Genomic DNA, 2,760 nt, shown 5'->3' on the forward strand with positions numbered 1-2,760 from the left:
ATTTATTTTTAATTAAGTAAGATAAAATAACTATAAAAATTTAAAATAAATAGTAAATAATTTTTTTAAAATCTAGATATATTATCTAAAATACTAGAGTTCACAACTTTTCATTTGGTTATAGTAGCGTTGAAGAAAAATGTGTAGAACATAACAGATGATAATATTTACTTTATAATCGCATTTTTAGAGTTATCTATTTGATATTTATGTGACTTTAGTGATCAAAATGATACCCCGTTAAGATTAGTGAAGAAAGTGATATATGGCCTTCACTTCAGTGACTACTTTGATATTTAACCCAAAATGGATAGAATAACTAACATTGAGTTATTCCATGCCTGTGATCGTCTTGGAGGTACTAACATATGATTTTGTAATTAGATGCAGTTGTCATCAAGTGTCTACTTGCTATCTACTACCTCAGAAACAGTCCTTTCATATGAAATAAGGGTAATGCTGCGTTCATCGGGTCCCTTGCTGGACCTAATGATGAGGACGCTAAATGCACTGGGTATCCTTGTAATGGCATGCCTTTTCACCATTAAGTTATTGGATCCGAAATTCTGAAAAGTTTGATGTCCCTTCCATTGTGCTTTTAGAATGTATATATATTTTTTTGACAATCACGGCTTATAACCTTATAAATGAGTATCTGTTCTCAAAAAATTTCGGGGTGAACGAGGATCTAACCCAGGATCTAGGACGACAGAGGATAAACTCATAACCACTTGAGATGTCCAACCGTGCTCTCCGAATGTATATTTCCAATGACATGCAAGTATACCTTCCAATATCTATTAATGATATCAGATTACATGAATTATGCTTGATATCAGCCCCAGTAAGTTCACTAGGTTTAAGGTTTCCAACTTGAACGGGCGATCAAAATTATTTTAAACTTCTTTTTGGTACACAAACAACTGATTTATGCTCTAGAATATGAAAGTACACATATAGTGTTCAAAATAATTTTTTAAAAATAATTTCAGTTTTGTAAAATATTATCCCATAAAAGAAGATGAACGACAGAATTTGACGTTTTACTGATGTAACGGTACGATGGTAACAGTACAGATAACAACAAAGGAAATTGCAGGGAATAACATATGAACTTAAACAACTCCAACCATATTAGGAACACAGTTTCTGTCTAACTCTACTTTCCCACGCAAAGTAGATTTATTATTCCATATTAAGTCCTGACATTATTAATTATCGTTTATTAATTATTGTTTAGATGCTGGTCCGGGAGCAGCTCATCCTGAGGGGAAGAAGGAAACGCTTGCCCTGGATTCTCCTGGTCCGGGATTAACACATCCTCATCCTGAGGCGAAGACAGAAACGCTTGCAGTGTATCCTCCTGGTCCGGGATTATCTCATCCTCATCCTGAAGCCAAGGCATAAATGGTTGCTGATGGTTCTGCTGAGACGGAGTCTGAGGCCAAGGCATAGATAGCTGTTGCTGAATCTGCTGGTACTGAGCCTGATGCCAAGGTGTGGATGGCTGATGGTTCTGCTGAGACGGAGTCTGAGGCCAAGGCATAGATGGCTGCTGTTGAATCTGCTGGTACTGAGCCTGAGGCCAAGGTGTGGATGGCTGCTGCTGTTGAATCTGCTGGTACTGAGCCTGAGGCCAAGGTGTAGATGGCTGCTGGTTCTGCTGATACTGAGCGTGAGGCCCGAGCACAAAGGATTGCTGGTTCTGTGGTCCTGACTGATACAAAGGCATAAAAGCTGGAGGTTGCTGACCTCCAGCGTTTGATGATCCAACTCCATGCTGTTGAGCAACTTGTTGCCTTGAGTTTGTGGCTTTGGAAATTTGTTCCTTTAACTGATCTCTTGGAATCACGTCTTCGAGAAAATCATACAGATCTGTCTTACTAATTGCTGCAGCAAGATCTTTGTTTTGAACTATCCTTCTTCCATCTGCTTCAGTGTTGATCCAAGCCTGTGAAGTCAAATCAAGTATAAACATCTCGCAAGCTTTAGCAAACACAGCTGCAGTCTCCTTCGCTATCATTTTAACATCTTTATCGGCTTTCATTATCCTTTTTATCGGAGAGATTGGGAGGCTATGCGTCTTAAAATCTTCTGGTTTCATTTCTTGCATTTGGTTAGCCCAATATTGCCTAAGCCGTTCTCGTACATATTGTAGATGCTGAGCTTGAGCTTCTTGATTTGCCAGCTGATGCTGATCAGACGAGGAGACAGGTGGAGGTTGCATTGTCGAAATCACTGGAACACTAACGTTGGTAGCTACAGCATCAGGTGTATCAGTAAAGGGAGGTGGAACATTGGCCATTTGATCTGCACTTCCAGTACTTATGTTTTCTTGTTGCGGGATCTCCTCAGATTCATCCATGATTAATCAAGTTCCTAAGTTCTCACTTGTATCTCCTGTCACATTATAAATTATATGAAACTTCAGTACACAATCTCTTTTTTCTTTCAATTATAAATATATCAGACGTTTATTTGTTAAATTGTAAGAAGTGTTGCATAAAATTTGAAAATGTTCTACATAAAAAAGTGAGATGGACGGATCATCAACTTGAAACTTGTTACAAATCGGGCTTTGAAATTGAAAAGAGCTTCACTGGGAAACTTGTTAGCATTCAGGCAGAGTATGAATAATTAACTCATCACACATTAAGCACAACCACCAAAAAAATTTTTGAAGGTTTTACTACATATCAAAGTATGATCTTCTAAATAACATAGAAATTTAGCAAATATCAGTATTACTACATGACCATG

General features: G+C 37.8%; 1 protein-coding gene across 1 annotated transcript; it reads right to left on the bottom strand.

Moving 5' to 3' along the window:
* Positions 1 to 1,225: 1,225 nt before the first annotated feature.
* On the bottom strand, positions 1,226 to 2,365 carry LOC141689417 (uncharacterized). The gene has a single exon (XM_074493699.1). It carries the CDS (start codon positions 2,363 to 2,365, stop codon positions 1,226 to 1,228), a length of 1,140 nt encoding a protein of 379 aa, XP_074349800.1.
* Between the last annotated feature and the right edge of the window lie 395 nt (positions 2,366 to 2,760).

This window comes from Apium graveolens, chromosome 10 (genome assembly GCF_009905375.1).
Source record: "Apium graveolens cultivar Ventura chromosome 10, ASM990537v1, whole genome shotgun sequence".
NCBI classification, from domain to species: domain Eukaryota; kingdom Viridiplantae; phylum Streptophyta; class Magnoliopsida; order Apiales; family Apiaceae; genus Apium; species Apium graveolens.

Coding starts and splice junctions, on each gene's coding strand:
- LOC141689417 (XM_074493699.1), bottom strand. CDS start 2,365: ATGGATGAATCTGAGGAGATCCCGCAACAAGAAAACATAAGTACTGGA.